The 14,462-nt window shown below is 32.0% G+C and overlaps 1 protein-coding gene across 1 annotated transcript in view; it reads left to right on the top strand.

The window, feature by feature from the left end:
- Positions 1-14,060, top strand: part of LOC129274307 (protein 4.1-like) — a 66,250-nt gene extending 52,190 nt beyond the window's left edge. Inside the window, exons 17-20 of the mRNA XM_064108271.1 lie at positions 846-993; positions 3,053-3,313; positions 6,742-6,795; positions 9,773-14,060. Of these exons, the coding sequence (XP_063964341.1) occupies positions 846-993; positions 3,053-3,313; positions 6,742-6,795; positions 9,773-10,051 (742 nt within the window). The 3' untranslated portion in view covers positions 10,052-14,060. The remainder of the gene's footprint in view (positions 1-845; positions 994-3,052; positions 3,314-6,741; positions 6,796-9,772) is intronic.
- The last annotated feature ends 402 nt before the right edge of the window (positions 14,061-14,462 follow it).

Here is a 14,462-nt window from a genome sequence, read left to right as displayed (position 1 = left end):
ATGCTGGATTCAGAATTTGAGAGAATGAAACCATTAGTAATATTATAATATGATAAGATTCTTTTATTTCTAAGTAACTCTATTTCATATCTCTTGTTTCATGTGTACGTCAGATTCCAGTAGTACGCATTCTGTGCATTTTCTCTCACTCCTACTTCAATATACATTTAGATATTCAGTTTACTTTGCAGACAAATTTTTTCGTTTGTAGTACATGTAGATACAAATGTAGGCATTGTCTTTTTATCCTTTAAAGTTGCACAAAAATAGATTCTCTCCATTATGCATGTTTTTACAGTTTTCATTGAGATTTCTAGGGGCTTCTAGAAGTATACATGTAGCTACTGTCTTAAAATGATTGAACCACAACACAGGCAGAACTAGGTGTGGAAGTGTAATGTTGAAGTGATCAGTGTTTCGCCTTCAAATAGAGGATTGTGCACTATATCGTCCTTGTAATTGTTTTCTTTTTGTTGCTTTATGGTGTTATGTTATGTAAAAAATCCCATGGGTTTGTGTGGTAAAAGACTTTTTCTAAACCCATTTTATCATATTTTCTTATTTATTCTTAAATTAAAATAACTATTAAGCATATCTTTCTGGTATCCCCAAATTAAATATCTTTTAAATAGACGTTTTTTTCTGCCTCTCTTGATTGTTTCTGATTTTCATACACTGAACATGTATACTGTTTTAACCCTACAAACCAATGTGATACCTTTGATGCTTAATCATTCTTTTTCATTTTCAATTTCAATTTTGATAAAAGTTAAATGCTGTTCTCAAGTTGTTTATAATGCCAATTTAATGTTTTATTTTTACTTCAATTTTTTTTTTTATTTCAGGGGAGCTGATGAGAAAGGAAATGAACCTTTGAAGGGCGCCACCAACGGACCTGTCGTCAATACCCAGTACTCACTCAACGGCGCCATGGTTGTCAATGGCAACAGCAATGTGGACCTGGAGGGATCAGATCCTAAGGTACCTTTAAGGGTAAGATAACAAAAGAAAAGAAAATCTTGCATTTTTTGTGTCATATATATATATATATATATATATATATACATTATAAATGGAGTGTGAGGGGAATTAAATACTCTTTATCATTCATAAAGAAATCCATATCCCATAACAATAACCATACTATTAACTGGTATATATCACTTATTTATTTAATTAAATTGTAGAATGTAGATAATAATTTGGTTATATTTTCATACAATATGAAATCCCTGCTTAAATTTTTATCTTTAAGATCTCCCAAAGAATAGGAAAAATAGTACAAAAAAATATGCATCCATGCAGATGATCTTTTTTTTTTAATTGACCCAGACAATCAATTATCTCTCATATAGAATTATTTTATTCTTATTTATGAATAATGATTCATGAATTACAGTTAAAACCTAATGCTTTTATTAAAGCTGTTTATTATCCCACTAATTCAGAAAATGCATGATAAAATATCAGAAAGCTTTTTAAATCAGAATTGTGCCTGTTGAGCAATGTTTATATCTATGCCAAAATTACCTCTATGTTGTAAACTATGGAGATAAAATGGCATGATTATTAGCTTTCTAACCTTGATTTTATGATTTTCATGGAGGTAGGATTACCAAACAAATTCCATTCGATAAAATAATTATCACATCTTTTGTATTAATAATAATGAAAATAGTAATAACACACCACATACATCTCTTTCAAGTAGAATTTGGATACATTTCTTCCTCTGCAAATAGCATGCATAAATCAAATATTTATTAAATGATATTGATATTTAGTTTTTATCTGATTTGCAAACGATCATTTTCATCATATATAGTTTACATGTCGAAATTATTACATATATGTAAGTATACATCAGTTCATCTTTCATTCACATTGTATTGTATTAAATGTAAAACAAAGAAATGTTTATTTTGAGGTTTTATTGTGAAAAGAATGAATAAGGCAAAATAAATGAAAATATTTCAAATGCATGCAAAGCAATGTGCATTTCTTTTGTCACGACTTAAAAAAAAAAAAGAATGATATATTATTATGCACTTTGCACCTATGTGGTCTGAAAAGAGTGATTTGTTATATATTGTCTGATATTTGTATTTTTTTTTTATAATACTGTCTTTTTGAATATTTTGTTACTGTTTTGAAATAAAAAAATAAAGGATGAAAATGCCCTTTGTTTAAATAAATTTTCTTTTAAAATAATAATTTTTAAAAATATATTTTGGTCAAAATGTGATATATATATTTTTATAAATAAAACAATTTGCAAGTATCCCTTCTAATTAATAATCAGACAGAAAAGAGTCTTCAAAATAACTAATAAAAATGGTTGAAAACATTATCATTACCATCGTAGAATTTCATTTTTCATTTATAAAACCAACCCCACCCCCAGTTAAAGTAGTGAGATTTTTACATTTTGCATAGCCAGTGCCATAGAGTGACCCATTTTAGTACATATGTCTCTAGAAGTATTTGTGTTATATATTCTGTTCATTTGATCTTACATTATCAATGTAGACTCTTCAATTTCAATGTCAATTGCTAACTGAACAAAAAAATACAAAATAGTCATCAACAAGGAAAACAAAAGGCTTTTTTGGGTCTCATTCGACAAATTTCTGCCAGAATTGGTGACTTTACATGTATATATTTCTTCTTTGATAATTCATATAATTATCATTGAATAAATGTGAAAAGATTCAAAGAATTGATTTGTTGATCTAACTAGTAGTAAATACTTTAATATTGGAATTGGATTCTCTTTTGCTCAATTATTTTCAGCTTCAGAAAGACCTTATGGAATGAAAAACTATAAAGTTATTTTCATTTTAGATACTGAAGAAAGAATATGATAAGACAATTCATGAATTTTCTATGTCACATTCTGTCTGCTCAAAGTAGCTTTATAATTTGAATTGAAGAGCCTGCATAGATTTTGTACTACATGACATGACATCACAACACATGTACATACATGTATATGTATTTGCCTTCCCATCATCCATTTGTGCCATGTCCGTATGTATATATACTCATTTAGTCTGGGCTCACCCCTCCTCCACCCACGAGCGACCTCGCTTCTCCGACCTCGCCCAAAGTCAGTAACCATGACGCCGCCCTGATGATGCAGAGCGGGAAATCCAAGATGGCCGCCGGCGCGGGGGTAGGAGACGGAGCTTCTCCTGTCGTGCTGTCTGCATGTGGCCTGCCAATAGAGGGCAGTGTTGAAGAACCTTCGGAATTGAATGTTTCTGGAGTGTATGGTGATGGGTTCGTTGGGATTGGTGGTGCCTCCTTAGTGGTATGTGCAACCGGGGTATTATTCCCTTCCATTTCTGTTATAACGCTTCACTTGCAATGCTAGAAGGTCTTTAGCAGCCAATCATTTCTTAGCCCATTTCATTTGTGTTGTGAGTTTATATCTTTCTGGCTTCAAAACGGATCTAGTCCAAATATGCCTGTCATTTGATTTATGTTTTAAGTAGTTCATTTTTTTATCAAGACAAAACTATTTTGGTTCAATATACATGATTTTAAAAAAAATCTATGGAAAAATGAATAGAAAATATGTGCATTGTACATGCAGGTGTTGGAGACTTGTGAAAAAATACATCAAATCATGATTTTGGAGAAAAAAAACACAGTATACTGACTTTCCTTCTATAGGTAGGAACATTATCCTGTCTTATTTGGATGAAATAAATGAGAATATATTGTTGATATAAAATGGAATTCACAGAATGGTGCAAGAAAGATGGCTCTAAAGATCCTTCTAGTGAAGTGATGAATGCATGCTTCTCCAGTTTTATATGTTTTCTCTCAATTTAGTTCATTTATTTCAGTTCATAGAGATTTGTGTTATCCTATCCTTCACTGATTCATATTCATCTCAATCTTTATGTTACTCACTTCAGTAAATGTAATGTTTTAGATTTTCTATCTGATATATGTAAAGCTTCAGATATCACACAAAAACGCTCAGTCACATTAATTAGTGTATGACAAATGATTTTTTTTTTCAATCTTGTCTAAACATTGCAAGAAGTGTTGCTTAGCTTTGTGATATCTGGTCTGAATGAGACTTTTTAATGTAAAAAAATACTGTTTAGTTTCATGTATGTTCTTTCTAACTTCTATAGCTTACATGGAAATATAGGAAATGTTATTGTTCAACTACATGTGGTCTTTTTTCTATGTTTATTTGTTGTACATGTATCTTTGTAATGCACATGTTGTGAATATGTCTTCTTTTTTTACATGTATGATGTCAAATTAACACTATTTCTCTCCCAATTTTGTCTTTTCTGATGTTTATTTACTACACATATTAAAATCAATTATTTTCTGTTTATCTCCATTAATTTTGAAAATTATACTTCATTCTTGAATTTTAATATATATATCATAATAATAATAATAATCAGGTTACCATTTGCCTATTTCTTCCCTTTTAAGGACGTTCCACAGTTATGTTTGTGCGCATTATGATCTGCGCATAGTTTACACTCTGCGCGCTGACGTCACAATAGATGAACAGGTGATTGATTGGCTGCGGGTATGTGCTGATTTTTCTCATCTTCTGCACTTTAACTGCAGATCCGATGCTTTATTTCATGAAGCTAAAAAATGGAATTATTCCATGGACCATTAAAAAAAAGATTCTCTACAATTTCAAAATACTTTACTCTGCAGTGCTGCCAAGAATCACGAATATTACCCCGAGTTTGAATAAATGGTAGAGTGGTTTTGACTTTTTCTTCACATAGATACAAAGCATTCGGCGCATTTTTGGTGTTTTAAAAAGCACATTTGCTCTAATAAAAATACTGATAGTTTAAAAACAAGCACATGAACCCCTATTTTTTAATGTTTGTTCCTCTTAGGTATACCTTCCTCTACAACTCTACAAATTTTGGTGAAAATGACATGGATTTTGAATAAAGTGCAGCATTTATTGTAATTTTGTAGTTTCTTACTGAAATTTCACATTTTTTAGATTGGGATTTTGTTATCTTTTACGCCATTTTTAAGAACTGACAGTGCTGTTAAACTTAAAATTGCAAACAAATAGCACTATAAATATATTCTCCATTCTAACGATACAATTATTAACTCTCTTGCGAAATTTGATGACTTTTTCATGTATTTTGACTGAGTAATACAGGTTTAAACTCATTGTAGTAATCTTGGGCGGTCTAAAAATGCCAAATTCTTTTGAATGCGCAATTCTTAAGAACATCAATTTGGGTGAACTTTGAAGTTCTATAGCAAAAAATCAAGCACATGGACCTATGTTAATTTTTGCATATTTCGAATATTAAGGTTCTAAAGTATCTATGTGCAAAGTTTGGTGAAAATGACATGGATTTCACTTTAACTGTGGAACGTCCTTAAGCTGCAAAATCTGTTTTATTTAGAATTCTTTTTTTATATTTCAAATTCTTCCTTTTTCCATTTGCGTCTTTAGATTCTTTCCCTAGTTTGTGTTCCTATTGTGTATCACAAATTTTAGTGATTGAACATACAATTGATTTGTACATATGATTGTAGCAATCAACCGTAATAGTCAGCTATGAAATCAATCAGCAAGTTTTGTGTTATGGGGCTTAGAACAAATTACAATATTTTTCTTTCCCTGTTTAATGTAGGCTGTAGAGGGAATCATACTAATAAAACAATCAATAATATCATCAATTTACAATTTATGCTAATAATTATCATTTTCAAATCTGGTTTCTACTAGACAGCTAGTATCCATATTAGTTTGAACACAACATTGAAAATCAGTAATAATGTTCTTGATATCATTTTAGGACTACAAAGATTTATTTGACTAATTTGATTGTTTTATACTGTTTCTAATAAGGAAAAAGAAATACAATTTATGTTGTTCTCTAATGTTACTAATAATGATTATATATCATTTTACCCATTTAATTGAACACTCCATCGGTGATAGGAAGATTTATACAATTCAAATTTTCTCTAATAATCATTTTTAATGAAACTGAATTATCTTAACCCATATAACTGATCATTATATGGTAGCAGGGAATAATTTTGCTGGTATCTCGTTGCAGTTTGTTCCACATTTAAACTGCTACACAAATTTTATTTGTGTAGCATTTTTCTTAAATAGGACTGAAAAGCCCTGCGCACACTATTATTTGTGTAGCATATTTTAGAAATAGGACTGAAAAGCCCTGCGCACACTACACGATTTGTTGCGATCCGATTTTCAAAGAAATTGTAATAACATTTCATATGAATATTCCAACCAATAAAATCTTAGTCATCACATTTCAGAATAGTTGTAGGACTACTGAAATTGAAATTCAGTCTAGTTCGAGCTTCCCTTTAGGATCAATTCCAAATTGTAATGACGTCATCATCGGCTGCGACTCAAAGCCAATTTGGACTTTACTCCGACCACACCAAAATTATGATTGTATTATTCCTAACATTATGCTGAACTTCAAATAAAATAATTTCACAAAATGCCAAAAATTGTGTCCTATCGGATCGCATAGTGTGCAGTGGGCTTAAAGGACAGAGTTGAAACCAGAAAAGCTAATCAAATTTGAGAAGTAAAATTATTCCCTGGATGATAACAGAATTTGACAAATTCTTATGTTCTGTAATACCAGTATTATTGAAACCGTATCATTTTAACCCATATTTATTCCATTTCACCACCGTTTTCTCAACGTTTTTTCCCCCATCACGCAGTCTACGCCATCAGTAATATCGGCTTGTGCTAGTAGTCCAGCGAGTAAACTGGAAGTAGGTTCATTGACTAACTAATCCTAGTGCTATAGTCATACCACTGAATTTGACTCCAAACTGACCAAAGGTCTGTCATTGGGAATGTTTATTTTCAATTGGTCTAATGCCGATTTGCCCAATTACCAATTCGTTGACCGTCATTTGGTCTACCATCAGTTCGTCCACTATCCACAGTGTCTGATTGCCATTTTGTCCATTCACCATTTCATCTAATAACCAGTTCGTCCAATAGCCATTTGGTCTAATCGGATAAAGTGTTAATAGGGCGAAATGAATGGAAAGAAATAGGTATTAGACCAACTGGTTATGAGATGAAATGGTCATAGACGAACTGGTGATTAGACAAAGTGATGTTTTGACCAAATGGCTTTAAGACGAAAAGTTGATGGATGGAATGGCATTAGACTAAATGAAGGTAGACCATGTGGTGAGTGGACGAGCTGGCAATAGACGAATCGGCAAGTTACCATTGAGAATAACATTAGAGCTTTGGTGTTTATGGAGTCAGTTCGGCGGGTGTGACCGTAGCATAAATAGAACCAGAGGAATGGTGTTATGGACAAGTGTCATCCTAGGGCCCCCAGTTATCTGTGATGTGGAAACAGAAAATTTAAATCAATGAATTCGGGAAGAACATGAGGCAGTAGAAAACACAAAATTCTTACAAATCTTCCCTCCCAGTCTGCAGTCCCTTACGGTTGCCCAAAAAAAGGATATGTATATACGCATGGTGCTACATAACTTTTCAGAAGCACTTGCCCTGTTGGGCAAGAAAATTTTTAAATAGTTGGAATATACTTGCCCAAAAATCTATTTCACTTGCCCGAAAAATTCATTGAAAAAAAAAAATTTTACCTCTTCAAAAGAAAGTTTTGCAGTTTTATAAACTTACCTACTTTGATTATATTGCATTTCTTTTGCCAAAGTGATTTTATCTTGCCTGCCATGACCAAAATTAGGGTCAGTATATCATATCGACCCTAATTTTAATCATTCTACTGTAAGAATTTTGCTTGCCCAATACGGGCAAGAAGTTTTGGTCTTTACTTCAAAACACTTGCCCGACTCTAACTTTAACTTGCCCCGGGCAATCGGGCAAGTGCTTATGTAGCACCCTGATATACGCAATCTTTATACTGCCCTGTACAGTTTCACCTGCAGTCTTATCATTGCTTCTAATTGTGCAAAGATTTTCCTCTTCACCACTGTCTTGTAGTAAGTAGTCGTACGTTGCAGTAACTGGGGACTTGACCCTTCCCAGTCCCGCTGCACTGTTAAAGATACATACCCTTTTTCAAACTATAGTCTATGATTTCTCCTTATTCCTCTTCATATGAGAACCATCACATTATCCATTCTGATTGATTGTCGCAGGGTTGGGCCTCCCTCTTCATATTATAAACACAAATCCTTTTTTTATTCACCAGAATATTTCTCAGATTTACCCCCCCCCCCCCCCATCACCACCACCCCTCTTCGCCCAATAGTTCCCCCTTCTCTCGCCGTCATAATTCCCGTTGAAATTATTCACAATCCTCTCTATGATACTTGTCAGTAACACTATTCCTCATGGTGAATGCTTTGCATTGTATGTATGCATCATATGTTTTATACTGTTCTAATATATTATAGATTCTGCATATAAGTCATATTTCCTTGGAACCACCAAAATCTGTGTGACTTTGGCAAAATTTGACTAACAAGATTTAAATAACATTTCTCTATACATTCAGATCTGAAGAAAAAAAAAGGTTCTTTGATTTTAATAAATATTTGACTATGCAGACTCTATGGTATTCTTGTGTTCTGAACTAATCAATTATTTTATAGGATGATATAGATTTTTTTTAGAACTAATCATGTGCATGATGATTACAACTTCAGTTCATTGGTTTATTAACATAACTAACCTTTAGATGAAGGGTAGTGATTTCGAGATAATGTTGTAGATGAATGAAAGTTTAACAATGTTTTCCTCCTTTTTGCAAAAATAGCATTTTCAATAAAGAAAATATGATATTGTAGGTCTTTAAGATTTTATTCTCTTCATCTAGATAATATTTAATTTTCTCTCGTTTTGTTTTACCTCTTTTTTGTATGATCCCTGGTTATTTAGAAATATTTTAGTTTCTAGATTATCTCTCTTTCCTAGTGTTCTAAATCTCTCTATCCTTTAACTTGTTAAGTGCATCTATTGCTTTATTTTTTAAAATGTTGAAATATCTTTAGAAGCAGTCTTATTGCAACTTTCATTTTTTTTTAATTATCTTTTGATTAATTGCATCTTGTGGCATGCCACAAATGTTGCACGAAAAATATAGTCTTATAAAACAATTAATGATGTTGGTTAATATTGATTTGAGTGGTAAGGTCCCAATTGCTGTGCCTGTGATATGTTGTAAAAAATGAAACCTTGATAAAATTGCTCCTGAAAATCATTATATATATATGATCTTTTTTTTAAAAAAGGTTTAAAAGATGTAAAATTGTATAACAAAAGAGGTTTGAGCCAGGAGAAAGAACAAAGTTATGGACTATGCAGATTTAATGTGTAGTTTCACATAGTTGAGCTTGTATTTAGCACCATTTGCAAAAAACATGCAATTATTATTTGATCTCTGTCGGTGCATGCGCTGAATCAAGCGCAATTATACACAAAATTTGAATAGTTCATGGTTTTGTACACCCTCCTTCCTGTGCGATTGTTTGCAATAATTTGGTCACATTATATATTGCACACAATCGTATCGGTTGTAAGCAGTCGCACCACCAATTGCGAAAGGGGCTTTAGAACCTCCCCTGTGAAGTTCTGGCCTGTATGTTTCAGAACTCGGCAGGATGGAATGAATTGTAATGTCATTTAAATGTATCTTGAAGAATTAAGCCGTAATTATGGGATGTGTGTAATTCCGTAGGAAGTAGAGATTTGTGTATTAAAGAGTGTAAATTATTGTTTCAATTCCATCTCTTTTAGCAACTGGAAACGCAAACGAAACCAGTGAATGGATCTACCAATGCCCGGAAGATATCTGTTCTCTCCCGCAAATCATCCTCCTCTGCTTCGATGAGCAGTAACAACGCATCCGTCGCCGCATCACCCATTACGAACGGGTCAGGGGTCGGCATGAACGTCAGCGCATCGTCATGGCAACCTGTCAACAGCCCCACGAACGCAATGGGTGTCGGCTACACCTCACCGGGTGGCACCGTGACAACGTCTACAAAGCGGTGTACGCTCACAACTGAACTATGATGGCGCTGTGCTAGTAGGAGACATCTCTGTGGCAGTTTCAGTCAATCCCTTACGTCCAGAACGTGCTTGTGTGGTCTCTAGAACTCACTGTAAGGATGCCATCTCCTTTCAAGTTTCAAGTCACTGTAGATGAAGGTCGAATCATCACTGTACGCATAAACATTGCGGAGAGAAGAAGGGATGTACACAACTCTCTTCAACTAAAAAGTTGATTATTCATATACCAATCTACAGAGAGAGCACATCCACATTGCCTGTGTTTGAATATATTAGCTTGGTGGAGTTCAAACTTGAATGACTTTGCGCTTGCTGATCAAGAATACCATGGCAGTGTGGCAAGACCATGAAATATATAATTTTGTATTGACAAAAATTGGCAATTATTTGATGATTAAATGTATTCCAAGAAAGTAAAAGAACAATTATCGAACCAGATAACAATTTGCAACTTTAAAGGAAATGAAGAAAATATTTGTAAGATGGTTATTTTTCACATTCAGAAGACAAGCCAATTTTTTTATACTCACCATCTTTTTTTGACATCTCAATATTATTGGTTTTATCTTTCTAAAATTGTCTTTTCATTTTGAAATATATTTTTACCAGCTCTTTATTGAGATTGCCAAACTTGTGCACCTGTAATAATACCTTTTTCAAAGTCATGAAAAATTATGTCTTTTTTTAAGACAAGACTTCATACTTACACACATTTATAAAGCTCTTTACACAGTTTTATACTTTTATGGTGTAACTGTAAAGCTTTCAGAAGGTATATTTCTCTCTCTCTCCCTCTCTGACGCTCTTTATTTTGTGTGCCATTTGTGTCTTCGAATTGAAATAAATCGGGTTACAAATACAGTGTAAATGAGAGAAAATATATAACCAATTCAGCAAAGTTATTTTTTATAGTCCTCATTCAATTTTTCAAGCAATTTTACTAGATATCTGTACAGGCTTGATTATAGCCTCATATGGGCTCTATTAATCTCTTAGAAAATTATTGTGTAAGTAGATCCATGATATGACTGTCTTACCAACAATTATAAAAGCCTTGCCTCTAAAAACATATTGCTCATTTCAACAAACATAATATTAACAACATTCATAATCTAGTTAACTATATTACTTATTAATTTCTATTCTGAGTATTCAAACAAACAAACAAAATCAAAGAGAGTTCTTGCTTTTCATTTTTTACGAAATATTGAAGAAAAAAATGGAATTGTTTCTCTGAAATCCTTTGAAATTGAGAAATAAAATCTATGATCTTTGTTGATACTTTTTCCTTACTCTGTCATTGCAAGCTATTGATGATAATGGGTTTGTGTACAAACATGAATTGAATATATAGAGTATGAAATTAAATATCATTTTTGCCTTTCATGGTATCTTTAAAAAAGAAATTTGCCTTTTTCAACAAATTGAAATATGCTTTCTTCATCTACCTATCTCATTCATTTGATACTTAATTATAAATGCATATTGTGATTCCAATGTATTCAAATACATACTAATGATTTGAACAAATTTTATGTTGTAATCTATGTCATGTATATGTTATTTAGACTTGTACATATGTGTAAACTATTGACATTTAACAAAGAGTATTTAAGAAGAAAGGAATTTCTCATTCATGGTGTATTTTTTGCAAATCGGGATGTACATTTCAACAATGAATTTTGATATTAATAATGAAAGCTTTGTTATTCAACCCCTTGTAATATTTGCCCTTATCTTTTTTCCAATCTGTATTCCCATATTTCTCTTCTGAACATATATATATTTGCATGTATTCCAGATAGTACTATGAAGTATCGGAAGTATAGAGATGCCTGAATTTCTACTGTCTAAACTCTTCCCTCAAAGTATATTTATTACATGTGTATTCCACTATCCCCATACCTTGATTTAATCCTAATTTTAGATTTTTCTTCTTCTTTGCATGGAATTAGGAACAAAATCATTTGTATTCATAATTTGATGACATTGATTCCTATTTAATATCAACTGAACTCATTTTGTCTGTATTCATTATTTGAAAATATTGATTCCTACTTAAGTGGCTACCTAACTCATTAGCTTTTAAAGTAAGACAGCGTACGTGTTTTAAACTCTTAATAGGATGAGAAGATTAAGTAATCTGTTTTGTACTCATGATCTGACAGAGTTTGTCGAAAGAAATCATGCTCAATTCAAGTAAAGTTCACTAACATGAAATTTTGCAAATCTACATAAACTTGAATCTGTCTAGGTCCATGATAATGTTCACATTTGTGTCTGTAATTCAACAGTTATAAATATTCTAGTGATAGAGATACCCTTGAATTTTATGTATGTGCATTTCAATATATTTACTGAATTTGGAGATAGGAGTATCTACTTATAAGATGAAGTATGTTTTGTATCCAGAAACATAATGAGGCACTACCTAATGTTTTAATGTCATTTGAAGGATGAGATTATTCAAAAGATCATGAAATATGTGAAGAACTCATCTCGAAAGCATTTAACGGTTTTGAATGAAATTCTAGATGTATTTCATTTTGAATGGATTAATCTGTACCATGCATCAGAGCTTTAGAAAGTGAATATGGTTTGAACAAAAGTCACTCTTAAATTTATTACCAGGTAAGATATGTACTGTAAGTTCACAGTTATATACAGTATTAGATTTCCTGTATAAACTCTGACTTGTGAAATTATATTTATTGCTATTTCATGTCTATTAAGATCAAAGTCTACTCTTGTTGAAGTATCAAGTACAATGCACATACACTTAAAATTATCTTTAAAATCAATAGTTTTAAGGGTCGACATAGGTTTCCAGTTGTATTTAAGAAAAAATTGTCTGCCCCATGCTAAGTTTCATGAACAATATACAACATGTATGTAAAATTTAGCACAAAAAAAGGTTAAGATTCATGATTTCATTAAGGTTTTATCTTTTTCTATTTCTTGCCATTTTATGAGAATCACAGTAGGCCTACACTTCATGATAATGTACTGAAAAATTATTTACGGGATCCATTGATGCGTTTTTGATAAAGTGGGTCATTCTTTGTCTCTGATTTCAAAGGATGAAGATTCGATTTCAAGCATGGCTCTTATCGTTAGGTTGATAATACCTTATTCCTCAAAATTTATCAAGAAATGTTGCCATAGCTAGGATTTGAACCCAAGACCCGTCTATTTGAAAGACAAGAGTCAGAACCATTAAACAGACAAACTGGTACTGGACTGACAGTGCTATGCCTGTCTGAAATTTGAAAGATTTCTGATATACCAATTACATTATTTTTTAAATTTTCATAATTCCCATTTACATATATATGTGTACCCTTTTTGTAATTGTTATAATGAATGTACTTCTGTTGGGAGTTAAATGTATATTTAGGCAATGTAACAAAATTGGAAATGGACAAATTAATATTCAGGTGCTGGGTTTACAGTATTTTTGAATTATATTTTTAACCATTTTTTAAAGGCCGCCGATTTTATATGACTTAGTCCCTTAACCTAAAGTTTATGTATTTTTGAATTAAATATTATTTTATTTATACAGTTTGTATTACCTGCTTAAATCCAAAGTTATATTTATTCAACATAGATACATTAAGGGGTGCTTTTTTATTTTGTATTTCATTCTCCTATTTTAAGTTCATATAATATTACTTATTCTTCATCAAGTTAAGTTAAGTAGTTAAGTAAATTCACTTGATAAAATATATTTATTAGAGTTATTCATTTCCTGGTGTTCCTGTGTGATACATGTATTCATCTGGAATATTCTTGGTTCGTAGATTCAGCAATTTGTCAAATTTATTCAGCCTAAAATTTCACTCAAGTCATCTATAATTTTCAGACTCGTGATGAAGTAGTACGTGATCAGATCTAAAAAAAAAAATATTAATTTATTGTTGATAGGTCTGGTCTTCGTATTCCATTTACATCAAAATTGGTAATTGCCAATAAAGGTATAATTTCCATTTGTATAGCACAGCTACTATAATTGCATATACTATACTGCGCTTGATACTTGGTATGAGACATTTCAGTAGCTGACTACTAAATTTGAATGTTTATTTTCATTTATGAAAGTGTCTGTAACTATGGATTTTGTTTTAATTTTTATTTTATTCCAGTTTCAGAATTACAAGAACAAGATTTATTAAGTAATTTAGTTGATGCGCTACTTCGGATCATAATCCTGTTATATCCTTCAGTATTTCCCCGGGGGGCCACTTCCATTGACGAGTGGATACCATGCGCGACCATGGGGTCTCGAAAAGCACCCTAAACACGTATTTTCCATATTCTGAAAATGCACCCCTTAACAAGTATTGGCGTGTGAAACCCTGCCCTTAACAAGTATTGGAAACAAAACGATACTCTTGGCAAGTATTCCCTGAAT

The sequence above is a fragment of the Lytechinus pictus genome, chromosome 13, assembly GCF_037042905.1.
Source record: "Lytechinus pictus isolate F3 Inbred chromosome 13, Lp3.0, whole genome shotgun sequence".
Classification (NCBI taxonomy): Eukaryota; Metazoa; Echinodermata; class Echinoidea; order Temnopleuroida; family Toxopneustidae; genus Lytechinus; species Lytechinus pictus.
Note: the sequence above shows the minus strand (reverse complement) of the source record. Positions and strands in the feature narration are given on the sequence as shown.